This window comes from Chiloscyllium plagiosum, chromosome 20 (assembly GCF_004010195.1).
Source record: "Chiloscyllium plagiosum isolate BGI_BamShark_2017 chromosome 20, ASM401019v2, whole genome shotgun sequence".
Classification (NCBI taxonomy): Eukaryota; Metazoa; Chordata; class Chondrichthyes; order Orectolobiformes; family Hemiscylliidae; genus Chiloscyllium; species Chiloscyllium plagiosum.
The window spans coordinates 4564177-4589524 of NC_057729.1; the positions used below are offsets into that span (position 1 = coordinate 4564177).

General features: G+C 40.6%; 1 protein-coding gene across 4 annotated transcripts in view; it reads right to left on the minus strand.

Annotated features, from left to right (window-relative positions):
• Nucleotides 1-219: 219 nt before the first annotated feature.
• The window catches only part of LOC122560002 (AP-1 complex subunit gamma-1-like), a 138231-nt gene continuing 113102 nt past the window's right edge, over nt 220-25348 (minus strand). For all 4 annotated transcript variants that reach the window (XM_043710151.1, XM_043710150.1, XM_043710149.1 and 1 more), the window contains 8 exons: nt 24766-24893; nt 21005-21109; nt 12262-12397; nt 10565-10685; nt 9009-9104; nt 7336-7496; nt 6438-6536; nt 220-3231 (listed from right to left, as the gene is read on the minus strand). In XM_043710151.1, coding sequence (XP_043566086.1) covers nt 3130-3231; nt 6438-6536; nt 7336-7496; nt 9009-9104; nt 10565-10685; nt 12262-12397; nt 21005-21109; nt 24766-24893 — 948 coding nt within the window. In that variant the 3' untranslated portion in view covers nt 220-3129. The remainder of the gene's footprint in view (nt 3232-6437; nt 6537-7335; nt 7497-9008; nt 9105-10564; nt 10686-12261; nt 12398-21004; nt 21110-24765; nt 24894-25348) is intronic.

The window sequence follows — 25348 nt, forward strand, 5'->3', positions numbered from 1 at the left end:
CATCTTGACTTGGAACCATATCACCATTCCTTCATTGTTAATGAATCAAAGTCCTGGAACTACCTAACAGCGGCAGTGACTGCAGTGGTTTGAGAAGACAACTTACCATAACCTTCTCAAGTACAATAAGGGGTTTGGAAGTTCTACAGCCATGGAACTGTTACTTAAACAGGAATGTAGAGGTGAATATAGGGGGAAATATTAAAAAAAGAAATATGATTTCCTTTCAAAATAGCTTTTATTCAGTGCCATAAAATGTATTGTTACTGCGAAAAAAAAAACTGATGATGTTTTAGTATCTATCATCCATAAGTACCTCAATGGATATCATTGCTACTGCACCTCATCAGTGCAACACATCAATAGGAAACTAAATTCACATTCAAAACTGGGAAGAATTACATTGCAGAGACAAACACAGTCACACTTGAAGCAGAATTATACTATGTGCCTAGACACACATATCAGCTAAAATTCTACCACATGTAGTCAAAGAATCTCCCATTTAATTTTGTTGAAATCAATTTATATCATGTGCTAGGTTCAATGCTGCACAGAGTCCTTTGCTTGTTAGACTTAGCCTCATAGCATTTAGCCTTGCAAAGTTTGCCTGTACTCTATGAACAGTAGCTTTAACCAGAATGATTGAAAGGTGTCATGAATATTTCCTAATAACCTTTCATCTCAATTCTCCAGATGTACAAGAAACCATCATGGTTAATTTGTAGTTTATTATTGCATACAAAGTTTATGATCTACATTTAGGTCTGCACCACTCTTTTGTACAACATTCACAGAACAAAGTAAACAAAAAAGCTCATTTGAACACTTCCAATATGTAAAGAAAATTAAACTGTAAACACGACTTTGTTCCCCCACAGCAAATCGTAGTGCTGAAGAAAAGTTTTCCAGTGAACTCAGTGTCTTAGTGAGAGGACCCTTTGTCAATTGTTTTGCAGTTTGGGCCTGGGAATAGCTTGGATCATTTCTGAACACATCAACATTTAAGCAACATGATCCACAAGATTCATGCACCTCTAGAGATATGCAGAACTCTTGAGTAATGCAGAGTCAGCATATCAGAGCATTTGTCTGGTCTCCTTCCTTTTTGGTTGGAACCTGGAAAACAGTATATGCCATAGAGTTGCAGTAGAGACAGAAAAGTGATCACCAGCATGGCATTTATGACTACTGTTGTTTGGTTTGAAATCTATGCATTCTACTGTGTTGCTGTGGCAGTGGTTCACTCCAGCAGAAGTTGTCCATCTACTTTTCATTGCATGACTACAAAACCGCTTTAGCAGCAATACGGACAGATTACAGACTGACATTAGCAGAATAACCCATCAGTAACATAATAGAACCCTACAAACATACACCAACCACCAAATACATACTGGTGGACATTTCAAACCACCACTGGGGATTGGGTATATAAAAGCTTATGGTAGTAATCCTTTGTGTCTCCAATCCTGGGGCAAACAACCATGGCAGGACTTTCCGCCTGCGAATTTGGAACACAAATCTTGCTGCTCTTTCCATACCTGGATCTGCATGAAATCTATTGAGAACTTAGGGCAAATTATGCATACTGTGGCTAAAGGATGAGTGACTTGGGTGGCAGCAAATGAAACAATAGCAATGACAAATTATTTCAAGTTAGCACTCCCCATCCACACAATCTGCCTTTGACCAGTTAGGCAGCAATAGGAAGATTTTTTTCTTAAACATCAACGAATTTTGTTTTCACAGCAACACAAAGTGTAGTTAGATAACTAACTAATCACCTTCTTTAAGGTGAAGGCAGCATAATAAATATTGCAAATACAGGCTGCAAGCTGAGTTTAGAGTTTAGATTAAACCATGAGAAAGTTACTCAAGAAGTGGTCAACAGTTTGCATGGAAAATAATTGATTGTTTTGGAAAGCTGTTGCAACATCCTTCAGTAAGAGAAACTCTCAAGTTTAAACAAAATGGTGGTGTGTTAATGGAATGGATTTTCTGGTGAGCAAAATGTTACAGATTTGCACCTATCCTGGAAACAGTGAGCAAAGAAAATACAAAGAAAGTACCAAGTTACAACAAAATCAATAAAATGGGCAACAAAAAAATTCCATACAGATGCATAAACAACTGGAACTCAAGTCCCTGAATAGCCATCCCTGAAAGTGTGAAATGGCTCATCACCTGGTGGCTAAAGCCTCAAATGAATTCTTGTTTTATATGATTACATTTTGGTGAATAGCCAGTGTCTAATTTTGTTCATTTTTAAGATCAGTGCAAAACAGTTTGTAACTAGGTCTGCAGTTCTTCAGAAAATGAAGTGGTGCATTTTCTAATAGCTTAGTGTATGGTTTAAAAGATGCACTGACAAGAAGACTTCCTTCAGAAAGAACAGAAGAATCTGGACTGCAAACTAAACTATTTCTCCCAGTGCCTGTTCAGTTCTTCAGTTGACAATGGCGTGTCTTCAGGACTGTGACTGCAGGACTGTCACAGTGGGATCCCATGACAACATTATATTAGTGAAAATATTCCATCACTGGGATGTCTGCCATGCTGTTGGTGGGGGGGGGGGGGGGGGAGAAGAAGGTGTCTAAAATGTGGAAAGATGACCGTTTCTCTCTTCCAGAGCTTCTGTTCTACCTTAGTGAAACCTACAATGCAGCTGCCCACAAATGCAACAGAATCTCAAACTAAATTAATGGCCATGTTAAGTTGTAGGAGGAGTCACAGTACTAAATATTAATAATTCTTTTGCTTTGTTTGAATATTTCAAATAAATAGAATTCTGACCTAAACCAAATGGGCTGGGTTCTAACTTCATGATTTTTTTTTGTCTACCTACTAACATAGGTATTATTTTTGTTCATCGAAGCAAGGTAACATCTTATTACAACCAGATCCATTAGTAACAGACAATTCAAGATATGAGATTCCATCTCATATGCAATGGATCCACCACAGAAGTATTATCCTTACACAGTTATTAGGAAATATTCAATTTCCTCTCCAATACTAGGCAGTCTGGTGCCAGTTTCATTCACAGGGATGATTGTACATTGCAGCAGCTTCTGGCCAGCAACCACAGTGTAAAGTCTAGTCCATGAATTCCATTGTAATGCTCACTCACTCCCAGGCTTGGGGTGGAAATTCGTTGATGTCTGCCATGACCTCAATCGGTGCTTCTCTGTGATTATACATCAACTTCAGCCTCATCCTCAGTGGGTGCTTTAAGAAAGGGAAAAATAAAACTCTTTAGGTCAAACTTCAATGTACTGTTGAACGATAACTACCTTGCATGAACTATGGAAAAGTACTGGAGGAGATGATCCCAACACTGTCCTCACAGTAATATTGTTCTGAAATTATTCAAACAGAAGAACTGCAGAAAATAAGAGTAGAAATGGGAGACTTTGAGATCAATTTGATACATCTAGATATACCACTTCCCAAAAGACAAAGTTCCCTCCTCTCCAACAAACTGAATTGAGATGTAATCCAAAGACATTCCATTTGGTGCAGCATTGTACTCCTATTATTGGCCAGCATTTCGGAAAGTCCAAACTGAAATTGCCAATCATGACTTTGTTGTCAAAGATTCTCCCATGGATGACAGATACACACTAGAAGGCCAACAATGTTGTGGTTCTGTTCGCCAAGCTGGGAATTTGTGTTGCAGATGTTTCATCCCCTGTCTAACTCCAGGATACTGTCTAGCAAATGAATGGCCATATGAGTACAAAATAACAGAGGTCAGGACAATGGGTCACCTCAGTGCAAGGTAAGACATTCCTTTGGTCGCAGCTTTTATCCATTGCTTTCATAAAAGGTGTAATGTTATGACACAGTGGTTGCTCAGACACCTGTAACTTCCTGAAGTGGGTATTATCATCATTAGGCTATTCAACAAAGTTGGAACTACAGCTGGGTCTGACTTTTCCTCAATACTCTCATACACATGCACTTTCTAGTATGCTTCCTTAAAGTTGAGGGGTAAGTAGTAATAATGATTTACAATGGATCCAGACTTCAGACTGAATACTCACTGAGCCTCAACTAGTGAGCTCTTGTACCTCTATGTAAACAATACTGATTTACATCTACTCAACACTGAACGATGGAGATCTAAATACTCTGAATATCCAATGAAACTCTCAATGTACAGCCTGCCTAAAAATACCTGTCTGAACGGTGTCGATTGCTCATTTGGAGGCTCGTTCACAACATAAACAAGTGGCCACTGTTTTCAAGCAAGCTTAGGTGGGCTGTTCAATCACAGCTTTCCTCACTGTTTTCAGCTAAGATTAAGGAACTTTACTGATTTATTCCCCCCCAGGCCAGAGATGCTGTGGTGAGCTTTAGTATGTTAAAGGTGAACCCAAGACATTCTACTCTATATGTTTAGTTTCATTGTGCTCTGCACAGTTATCATTGAAAGATTATCTAAAAATTGGACTGCCCCTCATTTTTTGTTCCCACTATAAAACAGTATGTTCTGTCAGCGATGTCATGGGAGATCTATGAGAAATAAATAAAACTTACTATAGAAAATAAAACAAAATTGGGCGGCATGGTGGCTCCATGGGTTAGCACTGCTGCTTCAGTGTCAGGGACCTGGGTTCGATTCTCATCTCTGGCAACTGTCTGTGTGGAGTTTGCACATCTCCCCGTGTCTGTGTGGGTTTCCTCCGGGTGCTCTGGTTTCCTCCCACAGTCCAAAGATGTGCAGGTCAGGTGGACTGGACATACTAAATTGCCCATAGTGCTAGCTGCATTAGTCAGGGGTAAATACAAGGTGGGGGAATGGTCTGGGTGGGTTGGTGCTGACTTGTTGGGCCAAACGGCCTGTTTCCATACTATAGGGATTCTAACCTAATTAGATTAAAACTAATGACAATGAGTGCAAACAGCACAGGTTCACAAGATAAGTTCAACTGAAGCAGAATGAGCTTTGACTTTCTTCCATTCACAAGGCATCAACAACCCCTGTACATTACACCAGTTTAACCAACAAAGCAGGAACATTACAGATACTATAACATGCAGCACTACCATCATGAGCCTGCTTTACCTTTTTTGATGCCTTGATAAAAATACAGCACTGCATCATGTTTAAAGAATGAATTCAATCCCTGAGTTTGAAAAAAGGCACATCCTACTCTGAAAAGTCTTTTTGAATGAATAGGAATGCAGCACATCACAGCAGTGCATCCCAAATCTTTTCCCACTGTTAGTCCATTTAGAGGCTTGAAATTGCTGTGACTTAGAGTGTGGAGAGAACTGATGTGTACATACCAGGTGAGAGCGAGGGGGAGAGAGAGAGAGAGATGCAGCTACAGATGCAGGTGGAGAGATAAAGTCATAGAGTCATACAGCTTGGAAACAGACACTTCGGAAATACTCCACGTTGACTATGTTCCCAAACTTAATTAGTTCCACTAGTCTACTTATGACCCATATTTCTCTAAACCATTCTTTTTCATAAACCGGTCCAAATGTCTTTTAAATGTTGTAACTGTACTTGAATCTCCCACTTCCTCCGGCAGTTAATTCTACCTATGAACCAAAATCTGTGTGGAAGATTCCAGAGCAAATTGCATCTTTTTCATTGGGTTTTGGCAACAGGAATCAGGTCCCTAACATTGGCCAGTTTGATTAATTTCAGTGTTAAGAATGCCTACACCTCATTTCTAAACTGTTTGATGAATCCTTCTGATTCTAACATTCAGCTCATTCATTTAACGACACGCAGCCCTGAGGCACACTAACCAAGGTAAATACCTGAGGTTTGCTGGGTTCTGGTGGTTAACAGGTACAATGCCCTCAGCACCCTATGACTGGTGTGGATTGTCTTGAACAAAATCAGAGGTTCACAGAAGAAACTTGAAGCCGAGAATGGTATCAAGTTCAATTGAACTGTTGTTAAATGCTCTGTGTGGGCTCACAACTTGCCATGGCCTCACAGGGTAATTTGAAGCTAATTACTGCCCAATTTTATTAAGGGAAAGACCGTTAAGCAGCATTATGATGCTAAACAAGAATAAGCATGTTAACATTCTGCTTCCAAAGTCTTTTCCCTTTGCCACCTTATCTGATAGGTGAAATAGGTCATAAGCCCTCAGACAGTGGGACTGAGCAGACCTATTGGAGCAAGGGGTGGAGGAAAGAAAACTTGAGAGTGCACACCTGGGGAGGAGGGGGGGTTCAGAGCTTCACAGCAGCCAGTGAAGAGAGACGTGGGTGGGGGTTGGCATGGGGGTGTCCATTGCCATTTGCTAAGAAAAGATGCAATTACTCTAAAATATCTCAACCCAACTTACTTTTTTTAATTGAATGGGCTTCCATACAAAGTGGATAAGGAGGAAAGAGGCAGCGTGAGAAAACAGATGTATTTAAAGGGATATGTAATTAGGGTGGATGGGGAAGAGACATACCTTTTGTGTATTGAGAACTCTCATTAACTGTGTCACAGCTCCAGAATTCCGAGCAGGAATGTTGCTGCCACTGGGAGACATCAACTGCAACTGGAAGGACTGCAAGAAACAGGGAAGGGATAAGTGTAAGACTTCTTCATTTTCCAAGACACTCGTTTCTCTCCTGTCTCAATAATTCCTTCGGTTGTTTGTTTTTTCTCTCTGGTTAGGGTCCTTAGTGGGACACAGCACCTTCTGCTATCTTCCCCATGGGCCTGAGTTAGCAAACTATTTTCCTGTGGGTTGATCCAGCCAAATTCAGCGATGTCATGATTATCCGCTTCCCAAACCTGCAGGCTCCCAAAAACTTTCTGGTGAGCACTCAGCTTCAGGAACCCTGGCTAGTTATTTTCTCCATAACCAAGAAATGTTAAAGCTAACTGCAACACCCTCACCACCTCTTTGGTTAATGTGACATAGGACATAATGGGAATAGTCCCTAGGGCATCTCAAACTTGAAGTCATATGTACACTTTATCGCATTAGCAACTATCACGCAATTTTTCCTGGGATGCTCTCCAGGAGTGTTCCTACACCACGTACAGGAGGCTGCTCACCATCACCTTCAGGGTAAATACAGATAGGCAATAAATGCAAATCTTGCCAGTGACACCCATAGCCCATGACCGAATTTAAAAAAAAAACACTTTACATTAGATAGTATTTTCAGTTTAGGAAAATGATTCAGATGAGTGAAAGCATCAGGGGAGGTAAGAGACAAACTGGAGAAATACACAAGTGCAAGGCTGTCTACAGTTTGGTGTAGGAACAAAGCAGCTTCCTGACAAAATAAAACGGAAAACTCAAGTTACCAGCCAATGATCCTCATTCCAGAGCTCTAGAAACTGTTCAGACAAACCTTTGGTACAGCAGCTTGCAAAATAAAGTTGCTCATGTCCACCTCAGTGGAATTTGATGCTCGTAAGGTGATAAACAGCATGTTCGTATTTGCTTTGGACCGTTCAAAAGAAAATTCTATTTTCAGACCATTTTGATCATATGCGATGATTGAAGGTATATCTGGAACATAACAGGATTCTTTAACAGATTTCAGAAATAGTAAATTTCATTAATAGAATACTTCCCAAGTCATCCCAATGTGATTTGCATTACATGATTGCATCTTCATAAGGCATTCACAGTTGCTGTTTATTCAATGGGACAGCCCTTTTACATGCAGCATCTCAAATAAGCATGAGGTGAATGATGCTTTAGGTCAGGGAGTGGGGTGAATGTTGGCCAGAACACCAGGAGAATTTCTTTGAATACAGATCTTTCACATCCACCTAAACAAATCAGATGGGATTTTGGTTTAATATTGATCTTCGTGATGCTCAGCAATGCTACTTAAACATCACACAAGAAGGTACACTCAAGTTTAGAACCGCAACACAAATGCACAACCTTCAGACCATGAAAGATAGGAATAGGCTTAGGCTACTCCTGCTCTGCCACTCAACAGAACCACAGCTGACCTGACACTCCTCACGTCCACTTTCCTGCATTTTCTCTGTAACCCTTGATACTCTGACTGATCAAGAATCTATCTCAGCCTTGAAAATACACAAGGACTCTAACATGACAGCTTTCTGGCACAAGAGGCCACCAGTGAGCCAGGCTGCCAGTGAGAGGTGCAGGACAAATTGTTTTACATTTTTAAGAAATCGTTGTAGAGTAATGAAACATAGCTTTAAAAGAAAAGAACAGCCCAAGAATTATCAGGATAAGTTTTGACCATCAGTAGAGCTTTCACCCTCCAATCCATTCAGCTGGTTTATAACAAACCATTTGTTTAAATCCAAATCCTGTGCTACATTCTCCAAGATCCACTTGCTGATGAAAAATCTGACACTAAAGGAGAAGGTTGATTATTGGCCCGGACAATGATTGCTCAGGACTTGAACTTAACTCTTAAATAATCCAGAGGCAATCAACCTTTGGTCAGGAAATGACAAAGCCACTTCAAATTCACCAAACCCATCAAGGATTATCCTCAGTCAAAAAAGAAATTGCTCCACTTTGATCTTCCAGAGTAATTCCAAATACTAATACAGTGTCACAAATTACGTTTTTTAAACAAATGAAAGGCAGCCAGAAAAAAATAGCAGATTAAGTGATGAGGATTAAAATAAAAGAGACCATGCTTTTGTTTTTGAGTGTTCGCTGAACAGCACCCTCCACCATTCAGACACACAGTATCCTGATACTGGAAATGGATTCCGATTACAAGCAAAAGGGAATCGATGAGCCAAGATCCTTATGACTAATAGGAAAACTGAACATTTGGCTGATGAGGCCCAATTGTTCAAGGACAGTTTTTGAACTCACTGCCCTATCCACTTGATCAGTTCTTTGTTCTTTGAATGACCTTCACTTTGAGGTACTGATAATCCCAGCTCTACCCACGCATGCTCATGTCTCAGAACAACTGAAAATCTACAGAGTTTATGCAAAATACAGCTGCAAGTAATTTGTAAACTATGTTTATGCATATTGCTGTGTGTTTTTCTGCGGCACCATGGGCTTGCTTACCTTGTTTTAAGTTGACAGTACTGTGTGAATTGGGGGCAGCAATACCATCAAGTACCAAATGTGGCTGTGCTCCTGATAGACCTGATGACTGTGGATCTGGAATATATTTACAAAAGAAATTAGGGGGATGAAAGGATTTCATTTTCCTCCTCCTCCTTCGCAACTCAGCAAAGCCATTTAAAATTCTTTTGGACCCCAGAATATGTATATATTTTAGAAACTTTGAAAAGTAACCATGTTTGGGAAACAGTGGTTAAAAGAGAGGAAATCAGTTTATACAGTCATTAAAATAAAGCATTTGAGTATAATTTAAACAATCTAATTAATATCACATTTGTCAGGCTTCATAAGGCATTACACAGTGAGTAGCTGAGTGAACAAGACTAGGAAATGGCTCGTTTTATCCTTGGCGAGAGTCATTAGCTGGCTACACTGCAAGCTGCAAGATACCTGGGTGATTGAGGATAGAAATTAGTTATCTTGTGATATCACTGGCAACTTTATGAGGAAATGACTGATTCCGGGGGAATCATAGCCTTAAAGAGACTGCTGACAGTCACTATGAAGGTGTATCCATCACAATGAGGAGAGCTCATGTGGTTTACCAAGTCCATTCATTTTTTTGAAGCCTATAGTTTTTAAACCCCTTTTCCTCAAAATAAAATGCCTGTGCCATAACCAGATTAGAAAACTATTTTAGCATTAATCACTCTGAAGAAACACCTCCTTATATCAGTCCAGAATCTTCGCCTTACAAAACAAACAACCTAATGTAAATATTAGTCATTTGGATGAGGTGTCAGGGCTGTCATAAACATATGCTTCTGTATCCCAGCAAGATGTCAGGTTCTTCAGAAGACAAGGGCAGACAAAGGAAGAGAGTATGAATCAAGAAATAAAAGATAATATTTTGTTCCTTTCTGCCTGCTCAACTGACTGGTGAAATCTGGATATTGGGTCGGAGGTTCAGGATCTGGCTGGTGAGGTGGGCCAAAACTCTTAACCAGGGAAATTATTTCTGGGTATTTTGAGTATATCAATCTCAGTCGGCCAATTTTGACATACCTTCAGAGACACCAATGAGTTAACCTTTTGCAGGTGATTCATTGCTGATTTAACAGTAGTCAGCTGAAGTCTTACCTCTCATCCCTCTATCGCTCACAAGACTGCATTAAGAGATTATTTCTGTACGCTACAATAGTTTAGTGGTTGCACAAGAGATTAATTTTTAAACATGACTTATTATGTAAAAGCCCCACCAATTCACCAATATCCTTTTGGGAGGGATTTGCCACCCTTGCCTGGGATCTGCACTATGTAGTTGATGCCCTTCAAGTCAATGAAAAATTAAAAAAAAAAGGTGTTTCTTGTGCCCACATCCCCAAAACAGAATTTGAATATTTCCAGAAAAATCCTAGGACTTCTATACACTGTAGAAATGCAAGTTACCATGTTATTGGCATCAACATATGAGTAAGAGAAGGAAACAAAAGATATGCACTAATAAAGCGCCTATGCTATCAATTGCATTAGCAGTTCACAAACTTCTTACACACCTGGCAGGTTTAATCCATCCAGAAGGTCTAGTAACTCTCCACCTGCATGAGGTACTTTGCTTTCTTGAGGCACTGATGGAGCTGGGTTACTGACGTCGAGTAGATCAAGCAAGTTGCTAACCTGAAACAACATTTTGTGAATTAAAACACCGCATCATGCATTTAGCCCATCCAAAGATGAGTGGACTTACCAAGTAGTCACAAACTTTGAGTAACTGCAGACAAAGAATTTTGCTGCATATGAGTTCACCCCCACTGTCATAGTCTGCTGTCCCCTTTGTTTTTTTTAAACTTTGGTTTACTGAGTTGGTTGTTACATGCTCTGCTGTCATCTTATTTTATGAGATCAGACTAGTAATGGGGACCAGTGTTTTTGACCTTGATTCACTTTTGGCAAAATATTTGTGAATGTTGTTTCTTTTCTACCTGTGAAATCAGGTTTTCACTTTTATAGGACATCTTGTCAAGTTACTGTTTTAGATGGGGGGGTGGGGAGGGGGGGTCGAGAATGCAAAGGTTTGATGGAATTTGGATCCAGTCATTGTAGATAGTTTCAGGAGATAATGTACTGTTCGATTTGAAGATTAATCATTCCTAAATTTTTAATTATGAAAAACATACCTGGTCAGCAAATATGGATTTTTGTTCAGAATCATTAGCTGAGAAAAATTAGTTGGCTTTCTCAGTATTGTTTTACATGTAGACATGTTATTTACATGCAGATTTAAGTCTGCACTCTGCCTCAAACATTTGAGTACGCAGAAGTAGTAGAAAACTGAACTCCATGAATTTAATTATCTGGAAGGTTATTACACAAAGTTTGGATTTAGAACATGAGGGCAATATATTACCATTGAGTGAGGATTGCTTAGTGAATGCAATTAATAGGTTATTTATATGTGGGCAAGGGTAGTATTTTTACAACATTCTATACAATGACTTATAGTCATTTGTCGGTACAGAACTTGAATATTGTTGGAGACAGCTTTTATCTTGCACTCATCAGGACAATTCACAAGAAAACTAATTTAAGGAACGGGGCAGAACCCAACATTTATATTATATGAGACAAGAGTGCTGACTGATTGGCGGAGGTGTTTGGCGGACAATGAACTCAGCAACTTGAACAGTTGAGTACAGTTTAATGATACCATACATCCCCAAATAAATGGTACAGTTTGGAATCCCAATAGATGCAGCTCTTAGAAACACCTTTATTGAATTCAAGAAAAAGGATGCCTAACCTCCTAGCCATGTGTATATTTCTGATTTGATGGCATGTTTTCTACATTTGAATCCATAAGTGCATGCCAGAATTTCCTTTCATGTCTTAATAGGTTCTGTCCTGCAGGCAAATTTGGTCAGGGTAGCCATTATGCCACAGGATGATTTTGATGCAATTTATTTCAGCATTAAGCTTGCACAATTATTGAATGGCTTGAGCCCTACTTACATTTCTTCCTCACAGAAACATATTACAGCATATAGAACTGCATCTGTTTCAATGCCGCAAAATAGGTTCATTTCTCAGGGCAATGCCTTAACCAGCCTTAATCAACCCACCTGGTTTAAAATTTAAACAAGGTCTATAATGGCAATCATCATTAACTGGTGCATTCTCCATAGCAACACTTCTACTATTCAGAAGATTCTATATTTCATCAAAACTTGAAAAACACGCAGTACAATCCATGTACCTGGGCCTGTTGGGATAGCTGCTCTTGTGCTGGCAAGCTGCCGCCCTCCTCTTTTTCTTCACCATTAACCACAGTTTGCACTGGTCCATTGGCTGCACCCTTCTGTATGAGAGGCATTCGCTCCAATAAAGCTGGTCTACAAGTAATATGAATGCTCAGTATCACACAATTACCTTCGATGGGTTCTCAGCGCAACATCTTTGTTATTTCCTGCCGAAGGCCTCAAATTTCACAATTGTTTTAACACCAGCCTTTGTGTATTTTCCACTCGTACCAGTTTGGTGCAAACAGAAACACTGAAAATTTATAGCCCAGAAAGGAAGTTATTCAGTCATTTGGTCTGAGCCAGTCAAAAGGTAATAATTGAGGTTACTCCCACACGCCTGCTTTTGGTTTACAGCCTTGTAGGTTAAGTACATTATAGTCTACATGCCATGTTCTAATGTACTTACTCAGCCTCTCCAAATCCTCTTGAAACTTCTTTTTCTACCACTTCAAAACTCCCATCCCCTGCCAGTTTGGTGACATGAGAAAATTTAGCAATTGAACATTTGATTCCCAGATCCAAATCAATGATGTAGATTGCAAATATTTGGGCCCAAGGACTGATCCTTGAGCTGTACCACTAGAAGCAGCCTGCCAACCTGAGAATGACTTGTTTGTTCCTACTTTGATTTCTGTCCAATCAGCAATAGCCAAACATGCCAGCATATTATCCAAATTCCTCATGCTAATTCTGTTTATTAATATTGCATAGAACCTTATCAAAAATCTGAATACACATTTATAAGTTTCCCCTTATTTATTCTGCTAATTACACCCACAAAGAACTCAAACAGGTGTCTTCAAATATGATTTCGCTTTCACAAATACATGTTAACTCTGCCTAAATTCAATCATTATTTTCTAGGTGTTTGGTCATCACATCCTTTATAATAAATTCTAGAATTATCCTTACTAAAGTTATTAGGATAAAAGGCTTCTAGTTCCCCAATTTCTTTCTTTCCTTCTTTCTTAAACAGTGGGAACACATTTGCTAGATTCTAATTTGCAGCAACTGTTCCAGAGACTACTGCACTTTGGAAGATGACTACTATGCATTCATCATTTGGACAGCCACCTCTTTCAATACGGGATATAGATCAGCACACCCAGAGGATTTACCAAACTTTCAGTCTTAACTTCTTCAGCATTACATTTTTTTTAATAAACAAACTTCTTTCAGTTTTTCCATTTCTGATAGTCTTTTGGATCTCTTATTTCTGACAGGTTTTATCTGTGTTTTCTTTCACAAATACAAAGTCATTGTTTAGTTTCTCAGCCACTTTAACTCCTCACAATAAATTCTTCTATTGCAAGGTTTGTGAAGGTTTGTAGCTCAGGTTGAGGTTTAGGGCGTAGCCCTACACACAGATGAAAAAAACCACCAATTCGACTGGGTCAACACATCTATCCTGGGACAGGCTAAGTAAAGACATGTCAGAGAATTCCTAGAGGCCTGGCACTCCAACCACAACGCCATAAACAAACACACAGATCTAGATACCATCCATCAATCCCTCAGAAAACGAACAGGAAATGACATCACCACAAACCCCAGGAACCCCATCCAGGACAACCTATAAATAGAAAGCAGGAGATAATAGCTTCGGTTCACTTGGAGGTCGCCACTGAGGATGTTATCTAGCCAGGTAATGAAACGTCTGGATATCAAACCTACAGCTCAGCGAGCAAACCTACACCCTAAATTCTTCTATTTTTGTTTGTAATATATCCACATCTGCCTTTGCTAATATATATCTTTAGAAGCATTAACAGTCTGCTTTTAGCTTTCTTGTCAGTACACTTTCATGTTCGATTTTCCCTTTATCAGCCTCCTGACATTCTTCTGCTGATTTCCAACAAGCGACTCATCCTCAGGTTTACTACCTTTTGATGGCTACTTTGCAAGTGTCTTTCTTTGACCTAATACAAATCTCAACATCTCTTGTTAGCCATGGTTAGATAACTTTTCCTGTTAGGTTTTGATGTCAAAAAGGGATGCATATTCATTGTAAACTATTTATTCTTTTCTTGAAATCTAACCCATTGTTTGTCTACTGTCATAGCTTTTTATATAATTTCTCAATTTTCCACAGATGACTTGCCTATCAAACACATATAGTTTCGTTTGTTTAAATTTTTTTTTTAGATTAGATTACATTACAGTGTGGTAAACAGGCCCTTCTGCCCAACAAGTCCACACCGACCCGCCGAAGCGCAACCCACCCATACCCCTACATTTACCCCTTACCTAACACTACGGGCAATTTAGCATGGCCAATTCACCTGACCTGCACATCTTTGGACTGTGGGAGGAAACCGGAGCACCCGGAGGAAACCCACGCAGACACAGGGAGAACGTGCAAACTCCACACAGTCAGTCGCCTGAGTTGGGAATTGAACCCGGGTCTCAGGCGCTGTGAGGCAGCAGTGCTAACCACTGTGCCACCGTGCCACCCTCCATTTAAGATGCTAGCTTCAGAATAAACTATGAGGAGAAAGTGAGGTCTGCAGATGCTGGAGATCAGAGCTGAAAATGTGTTGCTGGAAAAGCGCAGCAGGTCAGACAGCATCCAGGGAACAGGAGAATCGACGTTTCGGGCATAAGCCCTTCTTTCAGGCTTATGCCCGAAACGTCGATTCTCCTGTTCCCTGGATGCTGCCTGACCTGCTGCGCTTTTCCAGCAAAACATTTTCAGCTCAGAATAAACTATATCAATTTCGAACAATGTAAGGTACATTGAATTTTCCTTTATAATTAGATTAATTTACTTTCTCTCACTACAAGCAATTAAGTAGGCAGGTATTTTGGTCTTAATTACAAAAGGATTTGAGTTTATGAGTAAAAATGTGTAGAAGTGCAATAAAAGGTCAAGTTGATTCTGGGAATAGAAGGATTGTCTATAATGAAAGATTAAACATACCTGGTTTATATTCACTATAGAAGAATAAGGGGTGATCTCATTCAAACATAGAGACTAACAGGATAGCTGCACAAGGACATTTCCCTAGTTTTTTTAAAATTCAGTTTGGTGGGGAGATGAGTGGAAACATTGTCAAGAACAAGGAAACACGGCCTCATATGCTGGGCAGGTCATTTAGCACTGAGGTGAGGAGGAATTTCTTTACTCAGGGGTGATGAATCTGGAATTTCCAATCCCACAGGACTCAAAGGCTTGACTGTTAAATTCAAAACAGAGATTCATAAATTTCTACATATTAAACACATCAATGGATAGGAGGATAGTGCAGTAAAACAGTGTTGAATTAGACAAATAGCCGTAATCTCACTGTGTGATGCAGCATGCTCGAAGGGCTAACTGTACTACTGTCATATTTCTCATGTCCTTATTCTATAACATAGGGTGCAGGTTATTCTACATTTCAAAGTGCAAGAGACAGGGATATTCGATAATCTCTCAATGTCTTGGTGGCAGCAGTCAGGGTATAATAGAATTTCATGTTCAATTCAAGGAGGCAAAGTGAGAATCCAGGGAAACCTTTTTAAAACCTAAATACAGATAATTGTAATGGTAATGAAGACAAAGCTAGCTAACGTGAACTGAGAAACTAGGTGAAAGGTAAGACAATGAAGACGTAATGGTAGATATTTAAGGAGATACTTAATAACTCTTAGCAAAGATTTCATCCAGTGAGAAAGGGATGCATCACTGTGGCTGAAAAAGATGCCAAGGACAGTCACACATTAAATGAAACACTACAACTTTGTAAAGATTTGTGCCAGGTCAGAAAATTGGACAGATTTAACAAACAGCAAAATTTGACAAAAAAAAAGAAATTAGAGATCAAGAGAAACCAATATGAAATTAAAATAAAATCAGATAGAAAACTAAGTGTTTACAAAAATCTGAAAAAGACAAAAAGCAATGAGAGTGAGTGCTAGTCATCCAGTGTACAGAGAGTTAATCATAGAAATTAAGTAAATATATAGAGGCAACGAACATGTATTTCAAGGCCATGTTCATCATAGAAGACTTCTCAAAGATACTTGAGAATCAAGGAGCAAAGCGATGGAGAAAACTAAAACAATAATCATAACCAAGAAAAAGGTAATGAGCAAAATAGAAAACGTAAAGGTTCACACATCCTGAGGAACTCATGGCCTGCATTCTAGGGCCTGAAAAGACATGGCTGCAGAGATAGTAAAGACACCGGCTATAAATTTCTAAAATTCCTTAAATTCTGAAGGGTCCTAGGAAATTGGAAAATAGCTAATGTAACACTGCAAATGCCACAGCCTTAACCATTTACAATATATACCAATTACTTAGATGACAAGACCAAATATATGATAGCTAGATTTGGGAATGATACTGAGATAGGTAGGAAATGAAGTTATCAAGAGGAGGTAAACAGTTTACAAAGGGATTTGATAAATTCAGTGACTTGGCAAAAAAAAATTAATGTTGTATAAAAGGGGAAATGTGATAAGAGGAATCAAACAGCAGCATAGTATTTATACCATGAGAGATTGCAGAACTCTTGGACAAAGGGAGTGCTGTGCCCTGGTACGTGAATCTCAGATTTTGTATGCAGGTACCGACAGTGATTAGGAAGGCAAGTAGACTGTTGGTATTCATTGCAAGAGAAATGGAAAATGAAAGTGTTGTTGTTTTATTGCAGCTGTCTAGGGGTTTGGAAGACATCGAGCATTTCTTCCGCTGCCTTCGCGAGACATCGAGCATTTCTTCTGCCGCCTTTGCCTCCGTGCCTACTTCTTCAACCAGGATTCCCGCCCACCCTCTGACGACCCCTTCTCTCGCCTCCAGCACATCCCATCCACCTGGACACCTGTGCTGGCCTCTTACCTGCCCACGATCTCTTCATAGCCAACTGCCGCCGCGACATTGACTGCTTCAACTTGTCCACCCCTCTCACCCACTCCAACCTCTCACCCTCGCAACATGCAGCCCTCCACTCCCTCTGCTCCAACCCCAACCTCACCATCAAACCGGCAGACAAGGGAGGCGCGGTGGTAGTTTGGTGTACCGATCTTTATATTGCTGAGGCTAAACGCCAGCTCACGGACACCTCCTCCTACTGCCCCTTTGACCATGACTCCACCTCCCACCACCAAACCATCATCTCCCAGACTATCCATAACCTCATCATCTCAGGGGATCTCCCATCCACCGTCTCCAACCTCATTGTCCCACAATCCCGCACCGCCCGCTTCTAACTCCTGCCCAAAATCCACAAACCTGACTGCCCCGACCAACCCATTGTCTCAGCTTGCTCCTGCCCCACCGAACCCATCTCGGCATACCTCGACACGGTCCTGTCCCCATTAGTCCAAGAACTCCCCACCTACATTCGGGACACCACCCACGCCCTCCACGTCCTCCGTGATTTTCGCTTCCCTGGCCCCCAACGCCTTATCTTCACCATGGACATCCAGTCCCTATACATCTCCATCCCCATCACGAAAGCCTCAAAGCTCTCCGCTTCTTCCTTTCCCGCTGAACCAACCAGTACCCTTCCACTGACACCCTCCTTCGACTGACTGAACTGATCCTCACTCTGAATAACTTTTCTTTCTAGTCCTCCCACTTCTTCCAAACCAAAGGAGTAGCCATGGGCCCCAGCTATGCCTGCCTCTTCATTGGATATGTGGAACAGTCCATCTTCCGCAGCTACACTGGCACCACCTCCCACATTTTCCTCCGCTACATCGATGAATGTATCGGCGCTACCTCGTGCTCCCACGAGGAGGTTGAACAGTTTATCCACCCCGACCTCAAATTTACCTGGACCATCTCAGACTCCTCCCTCCCCTTCCTAGATCTCTCCATTTCTATCTCGGACGACCAACTCAACACAGATGTTTACTATAAACCGACTGACTCCCACAGCTACCTAGATTACACCTCCTCCCATCCTGCCCCCTGTAAAAACGCCATCCCATATTACCAAGTCCTTCGCCTGCTCCCAGGAGGACCAATTCCAATACCGAACAACCCAGATGGCCTCCTTCTTCAAAGACCGCAATTTCCCCTCAGACATGGTTGACGATGCTCTTCACCGCATCTCCTCCACTTCCCGCTCCTCCGCCCTTGAACCCCGCCCCTCCAATCGCCACCAGGACAGAACCCCACTGGTCCTCACCTACCACCCCGCCAACCTCCAGATACATCGTATCATCCTTCGTCATTTCCGCTACCTCCAAATAGACCCCACCACCAAGGATATATTTCCCTCTCCTCCCCTATCAGTGTTCCGGAAGGACCACTCCCTCTGCGACTTCCTCGTCAGGTCCACACCCCCCATCAACCCGACCTCCACTCCCGGCACCTTCCCCTGCAACCGCAAGAAATGCAAAACTTGCGCCCACACCTTGAGGCCGGCTTCAGAGTAATCTCTGGCCTCTCCCAGCATTACACTGACAGAATGCATGAACAAATTACCACGTCTCATTTGCTGTTGCCCAAACATCTTTTATCTCCGCAAACTCATTCCAACACGGCCTGACCAATGTCCTGTACAGCGCAACATGGCATCCCAATTCCTATTCTGAATGCAATGAAAGCAAGTGTGTCAAACACCTCCTTCACCTATCGCATTCCCAATGCCCCTCCCCCAAGTCCCTCCTCCCTACCTTTTATCTTAGCCTGCTTGGCACACCCTCCTCATTCCTGAAGAAGGGCTTATGCCCGAAACGTCAATTCTCCTGTTCCTTTGATGCTGCCTGACCTGCTGCGCTTTTCCAGCAACACATTTTTAAGCTCTGATCTCCAGCATCTGCAGTCCTCACTTTCTCCTAGGGTTTTGGTTGGACCACATCTGAAGCACGGTGCACAGTTTTTGTCTCCTTACTTTAAAAGGATTCAATTGCATTGGAAACAATTCAGAGATGGTTCATTGGACTCAATCAGGAGAGAAGGATTTTATATGGAGTCAAAGAGTTATACAGCACAGAAACAGAACCTTTGGTCTAACTCATCCATGCCGACTAGATATCCTAAACTGATATACACCAGTTTTCAGCATTTCGCCCATATCCCTATAAACCCTTTCTGTTTATGGAGCCATCCAGATGCCCTTTAAATGTTATGATTGTACACACCTCCACTGCTTGCTCTGGCAGTTTGTTTCATACATGCACTGCCTTCTGTGCGAAAACATTGCTCCCCCAGGTCCCTGTTAAATCTTTCCCCTCTTCCTTAAACCTATACCCTCTAGATAGGGACTCCTCTATCTTGGGAAAAATACCTTGGCTATTCACCATACTCGTCTGACTGTCAGAGGAAACAGCCCCAGCCTATTCAGCCTCTCCCTATAATTCAAAGCCTCCAACCCTGGCAACATCCTTGAAATCATTTATGCACCCTTTTAAGGGAGACCAGAATTGAACGCAGCATTCTAACAGTGGCCTAACCAATGTCCTATACAGCTGCAACACGACATCCCACTCCTATATTCAATGACATAAGCGAACCAAAGATCTTCTTCGCCACCTTGTCTACCTGCGACTCACTTTCAAGAAACTATGCACCTGCACCTCCTAGGTCCCTCTGTACATCAACACTCCACATGGGCCTACCACTGAGAACCAATTAATCAGTCCTGCCTGGATTTGCTTACCAAAATGCAGCACCTCACATTTATCTAAATTAAACTCCATCTGCCACTCCTTAGCCCATTGGTCCATCTGATCAAGGTTCTGTTATACTTTGTGATAACCTTCTCCACTGTCCACTACACCACCAATTTTGGAGTCATCCAAATCATTTGTCTAAATGACAAAAAGCAGTGGACCCGGCACTGATCATTGTGGCAAACCACTGGTCACAAGCCTCCTGTCTGAAAAACAATCCTTCACCAGACAATATTAATTTTAAAACTTCGCAGAATAAGCTGGCTTACAGCACCCACATGAGCTCCTGACAGTTAAATTAAAAACATAAGGAGTTTTGAGGGAACAAACTATAAAGTTACAAAGGAAGTGTAATGGCTTACACATTCAATTAAGATAGAGATGAAAGCATGTTCTTTAAAAAAAAATCAAATACTGGAACTATTTACTAATTATCTGATGAAGGAAGGTTCAACAGATTTCACCTTTACTCACAGGAGTTCAGAGCACATTTTAATAAGATCACTTCTTGTTAAGATCCTGAGGTGAATACTGGGAGGAGCAATATCCTCATGAGGAAAATGAGAATCAGGGAACAGAGCTTAAAAATAGGAGGTTATCCTAAAAAGATCAGGATGAGTTTTGTTTTCCTCTCAAACAGTCCTTAATCTGTGAAATTCTCTTCTCCAAAAACAATGAGGCCAGATCATTGAATTGATTTAAGATTAAATTAGATAGATTTTTATTGCCAAGGAAGTCAAATGCTTATGGGGCATTTTTGGGACTTAAATTGTCAATGTCCTTCAAGGAAGGGAACCTGCCATCCTCACTTATATATGGTTGCAAACCCACAGGAATGTTGTTGACTCTTACTTGCCCTCGGAAATAACCTAGTAAGGGCATTGGCCCTACTGGTGATGTTCATATTCCATGATAAAGAGTAAAGAATAAAAAAAAAATGGATAACAGCAGTTCAAGAAATCTCCACAAACCTGGGGTTGGGAGCATAGACCATGAAGGATAGTGGTGATGAGTTGCACCTTACTTTTATGTTTCAACAAATGCTGCAGGACTTATTTTCACAAGAATAGGCTGAATCCTACTCACCGCATATGGTCAAACCTCATGAAGAGTGCACTGTACTCCACTGCTCGTTGTTGAAGTTCTACATCTAAACTGCTTCCGTAGATAGAAACTGCTTTCCTGATGCGACTGTAGGAATCACAGGTTAAAGTCAAACTGTGAAATAGCTTCTGAAAGCTTAGTAATCTGAACAATTAACGTTTCAAGGAACATTTTACGTACAACTACTCCCAACACAATTGCCCCACCCTTTTTCTTGAAAGTGCCAACTTTCGCTGGCAGATTTCAGCTTTGGCCATTGCATAAGAGAGAGCGCAGCCTCAGAAGAGATGGGGGACAAAATCATGTTCATCCAAAAGTATTACATTTTGGGCCAGCTGAAGCCAAACTAATTGTTGGCCCATGACACTATCTTGACAGAAGGGAACATCAAAAAAAGCAGCATTCAGTAACAAAGACCTAGTTTGAAATTGGTCTTCATTTGGGGCCAACTATAATACTTTGACTGCAGACATTGGCTGAGATCAGTTAACAAAATAGAATTGAACCTCAGAGATTCTGTTAAATATACTATTTATTTAAAAAGGTAATTGATTTATATTAGTAATTGTGTAAATTCTCTTGTCTCCATGAACCCTCATTGTCTGTAAGCTCATTGATTTCTCTTCATTGGCATCAGGATCTGGAGGCCTCCTGTTTGATATCCGATTGGTCTGGTTTCCATGAAGGTGATACAAATGCAATGATATTGCATATTATTAGGGAACCTAGGTTCTAGTCTTTAAGAGACAAATAGATTTTGGGTTTTCAGTGCTGGAAGCTGATTGGTTTTCTTTTTGCCATCTTTTTGAAAGGATCAGAAACTCAGATTTTATCAGTGTTTGAAATAGCAGAAGCAAAAGGATAGTTTAGCTTTACGCCATCAAATCTGGGAAGAAGTTCTACATATTTTAGCTATCCAACTTTAGACAGGGGCTAATTAAAACCCAGAGTATTTTTTCTTAGAATTCAGCAAATCACCATGTGGAGGATCAGTGTTTGTGACTTTGTTAACTGAGTAAGAAAATGAGGGTGAAGAAATAAGAGCAATACTTCAGTGGGAGTGAATGTCCATTCATGATTGCAGGGAAAATAAATTGAATTCTTTTTACTGGTTATTATAAGTTCTTTACAAATTAGATTAGATTACATTACAGTGTGGAAACAGGCCCTTCCGGCCCAACAAGTCCACACCGCCCCGCCGAAGCGCAACCCACCCATACTCCTACATTTACACCTTATAAATTGTCATATAACTTTTTTTATTTTCTTTTGTGTATTAAACTTTCATATTCTTTTGTTAAAAATATATTGGCAGCATCTTGTAACACATTGTGACTGAACAATATGATAACTGAATTGCAAAAATAAACCTTATGACCTATAAAGCCAAGTTTCACTTCAGGATCTGACTTATCTAAGATTACCATCAGCTAGGTTTACATATATTTAAAAAAAAGTACATTCGTTTTCCTATAATGTTTGTTTATTAAATGCAGTTAATGAATTGCCGAACTTTTTGAAGCAAACTCCCATTTGCTGTTATGCGAATCTTATCCCTGGCACTAGGTGTCATGGTGCACAGAGGACTGGACACTGCGTTGGCATCATGTGATCAGTTGGCTTGTGTGCTCTCTCATAAAGAGCTTCATGAAAAGTATTGTCAAATGTTTGCGATGGTGAACTTGGAGAAGCATTGCAAAAGTGTCTCTACAGCCTGAGGACAAGAAGCTGGGAGTAATCAGTTAACTTAAAAACTTAAAGAGTTAAGAGTGAAATTTCACTGGAATTAACTAACAGTAAAAGGACGGTGTTGAGAAACAGTTTGAAACTTGGCTTTGTTGTTTGTATTAAGAGATTTTTCTCTTTTTGTTTAAAAAATATGTTTAGATGTTAAAGAACAACTGCAGACTGACATGAATCTGTTTCAGTGACTAATCAAAATGGTAACCAACTGCAAAAACAAAAACAGTACAAGGGCTTGGACATGGTCAGTCAGCTGTTCAGGGTGGTCAGAGTAAAGAAGCTCTGCACACAGTGGGTGAGAGAGAGAAAGGTGGACAGTACACTGTTTGGTGCATGTGTGGAAATGTCCTGAGGGGTGAGTAGGTTTGCAGAAGAGGTTCAGGGTTAGTCAGGGTCAGATATTAGCGAGGATGAGTGAGTGGGGAAGATGTTGCGGGAAATGGTGGGGATAGTACCAGAGATAGAGTGAGTGCGAGGTATCAATGGGAAGATGGTGGCAATTTCACTGGAAGAGTGGAGAAAGTCATTGATCTTCTTCCTTCATTCTGTGCATTCCTTCAGATGGTTGAGACTACAGTGGCCTGGATGGCAACCCTGGTGCAGATTGGCATGGTTCCAGTATGATGGCGTCTTCAATTGGCCTGGGAGAAAAGCACGTCTTGCCTCTGCATTACCCATCCTACAAAGAGAGGCACCAATTTTCCATTGTTTGCCACATCCAGGGCCAATGTCAGGAACCATGCAGGGCAGCTCCGGATTGACAGCACTTGTCTGGTCGCACAACATCTTTTAAAAGATGGTGCTGCACCACGGACATTGGTCAATTCTGGGATATCCAGGATAGGGAAGTTGTTTTAGAAATGGCACATGGTATGATGGTACTATAATGCGTAAGGAGGGAAGAAAGGATGGGAAAAGTTTTTAAAATGAGGTGATAGATGTCCCTGAGCATCACGATGTGAAATCCTCTTAAAAATTTGACAAAACTGACACTTAGTGAAAGAAATTAAGATTCAACCCTTCATCTATCAAGGTACGTTTCATTTTGTGCAGTGTTACCAGTGGATGGGATCAGAAGACTGGCTATAATGTAATGCAGCCAGCAGATATAGATGACAATCGAGAGTAATTGGTTGAAGATTCTGATGAATTGCCCTGTATAGTACCAAACAACAGGTCAAAATTTACTTAGACTGTGCTATCATTTGTGTTAGGCTAACTACTATTTTTGTTTAGATTTCTACTGGTATTTTGGGGGGTTTGCCCCAACCCTAAATTTCCCACAGGCTGCATAATTTCTATTGCACAATTTTTTGTAACATGGTGTCACAAGGGAACACAACTATGGCATTATAAGAGAACTACCTACAGTTAAATAGTTAAACATACACTGCGAGCAAAAACGGGCAGTAATTTGACATACAAATTCTTATTATTCTCCTCTAATTATGTAGTAGAGAGGTCAGATGTTACAACAGGAATTTGTATTGTCTGAGATTGACCAATGTCACGTGGCTGATAAGTAACACAGCCAGATCTAGAAAATGCCAACTTTAGATTGATAACCTTCTGGAGGATGGAGTTGGATTCCCATTGGATAAAATATCATTAGTTGAATGGGTTAATCTGTAAATTAGACAATGGCATCCATAACCAGGCTAAGGTACAGAACAAGAAGGAGAAACCAAATTTCCTGTGCCGCTCTTGTGTGTAGACTGTAGGCACAACTCTGATAGACAATTCAAATTGTGAATTATTTAGGGATTTGGTTATCTACCAGCGAAAGTAACTTGGAAATAGAAAAGACATTTAATAACCAAGTCCTATTATTCTGTGATAAAGTGCTTCTCAAAAGCCTTCTGACAAGACACTATTTTCAGTGTTTCAGCTGAATGAGCACATATAGGATTTAAGATTTCTTGCAGAAAGAAAATCAATTATTATGCACTTTGCATGTTTTAGGAAGAGGAAAGGGCAAGATACCAATACTTTCTATTTACTTTGTGCTGCTCTGTAGTCGTGTGCTAAGCTTCATAATGGCAGTCAGCGCATATTCCCGCGTTGTGAGTGCCGAGAGGCTGGACTGCAGAATCTTCTCTAAAACATCCAGCACTTCATCTTCTGTAACCTACATAGGAAAGCAAGAAACCAAATATAATTACCAAGATTGCAGTTCTCTACCAAATAAATATCCAATTCCAGCCTTCTCCAACTATAATCAACTCAAACTTCCCAAATACAATGTGAGTATAAATTTCAGACATAGCATTGTGGTGAAGGTGTTTTCAGAAAATGGTGGTAGTGGGTGGAGAAATGAGGAGGAGAAAGAGCCGGTTTTCCCATCCAGCTCAGAAAACCTTTGATAGAAGGCTAGTGTCGGTGGGTTAGTCCTCCTACATCCAATACTTGTACTCGAGTACAGTTGATTATCAAGAGAAATTAAATCTGATTTTCACACTGGCTAGCAATGATTGCAGTGGTTTAATGGCAATCAAACAAAGAGGCAGCTCTGTTCAGAAGATCCGAAAATGTAAGCAACTGCAGATCAGAATAATCAACTAAAAGGTGCATTCAACACAGATT